This window comes from Halyomorpha halys, unplaced genomic scaffold (genome assembly GCF_000696795.3).
Source record: "Halyomorpha halys isolate HHAL.00 unplaced genomic scaffold, Hhal_1.1 Scaffold827.1, whole genome shotgun sequence".
In the NCBI taxonomy this organism is placed as follows: Eukaryota; Metazoa; Arthropoda; class Insecta; order Hemiptera; family Pentatomidae; genus Halyomorpha; species Halyomorpha halys.
The window spans coordinates 122,764-123,414 of record NW_027116393.1 but is presented as its reverse complement, the minus strand read 5'-3'; the positions used below and the strand labels follow the sequence as shown (position 1 = coordinate 123,414).

Sequence of the window (651 nt, the reverse complement as noted above, 5' to 3'; positions counted from 1 at the left end):
ATGCAGTGGTGTTCTATCAAAAGATCCTCTACTATTGACACTAGCACCACTATCTAGAAGTAGTGCACTAACAAAATTCAAATGCCCATGCTTTGCTGCATAATTTATTGGAGCGGTATTATTACTTTCTCTTATATCTACAGTTGCATTTCTTTCCAATAGTAAATTAACAATATCTGCGTGTCCCATGGCGGCTGCAAAATGCAGTGGTGTTCTATTTAAAAATCCTCTACTATTGACATTAGCACCACCATCTAGAAGTGCCCTAACAACATTCAGATGCCCATAGTTTGCTGCAACATGTATTGGAGCGTCATTATTACCGTCTCTTATATCTACAGTTGCATTTCTTTTCAATAACAAATCAACAATAGTTTTGTACCCCTTCTTGGCAGAAATGTGGAGAGGCGTGGATCCATCTTTTCCTCTGCTGTTGATTCCAGCGCCATGTTCCAGAAGTTCAATAGTTTCATTGATATTTCCGATGTCTATGGACAGATGTAGTAGTGTATCATCCACCATACTTGATGAGTGTCCCTCATCTCTTTTTCCTATAACCTAAAATCACAATATATATACATATATTAATATAAATCTATATTTCTAAGTAACTTCTCATTTCAATCATAATATATAAATATATATTAAACA

General features: G+C 35.2%; 1 protein-coding gene and 1 long non-coding RNA gene across 2 annotated transcripts in view; one reads left to right on the top strand and one right to left on the bottom strand.

Annotated features, from left to right (window-relative positions):
* Positions 1-651, top strand: part of LOC136797227 (uncharacterized) — a 113,357-nt gene that overhangs the window by 15,956 nt on the left and 96,750 nt on the right. The gene's annotated exons all lie outside the window — the stretch shown is intronic.
* The window catches only part of LOC136797225 (receptor-interacting serine/threonine-protein kinase 4-like), a 6,984-nt gene that overhangs the window by 3,336 nt on the left and 2,997 nt on the right, over positions 1-651 (bottom strand). Inside the window, exon 2 of the mRNA XM_067053194.1 lies at positions 5-558. Within this exon, the coding sequence (XP_066909295.1) occupies positions 5-558 (554 nt within the window). The remainder of the gene's footprint in view (positions 1-4; positions 559-651) is intronic.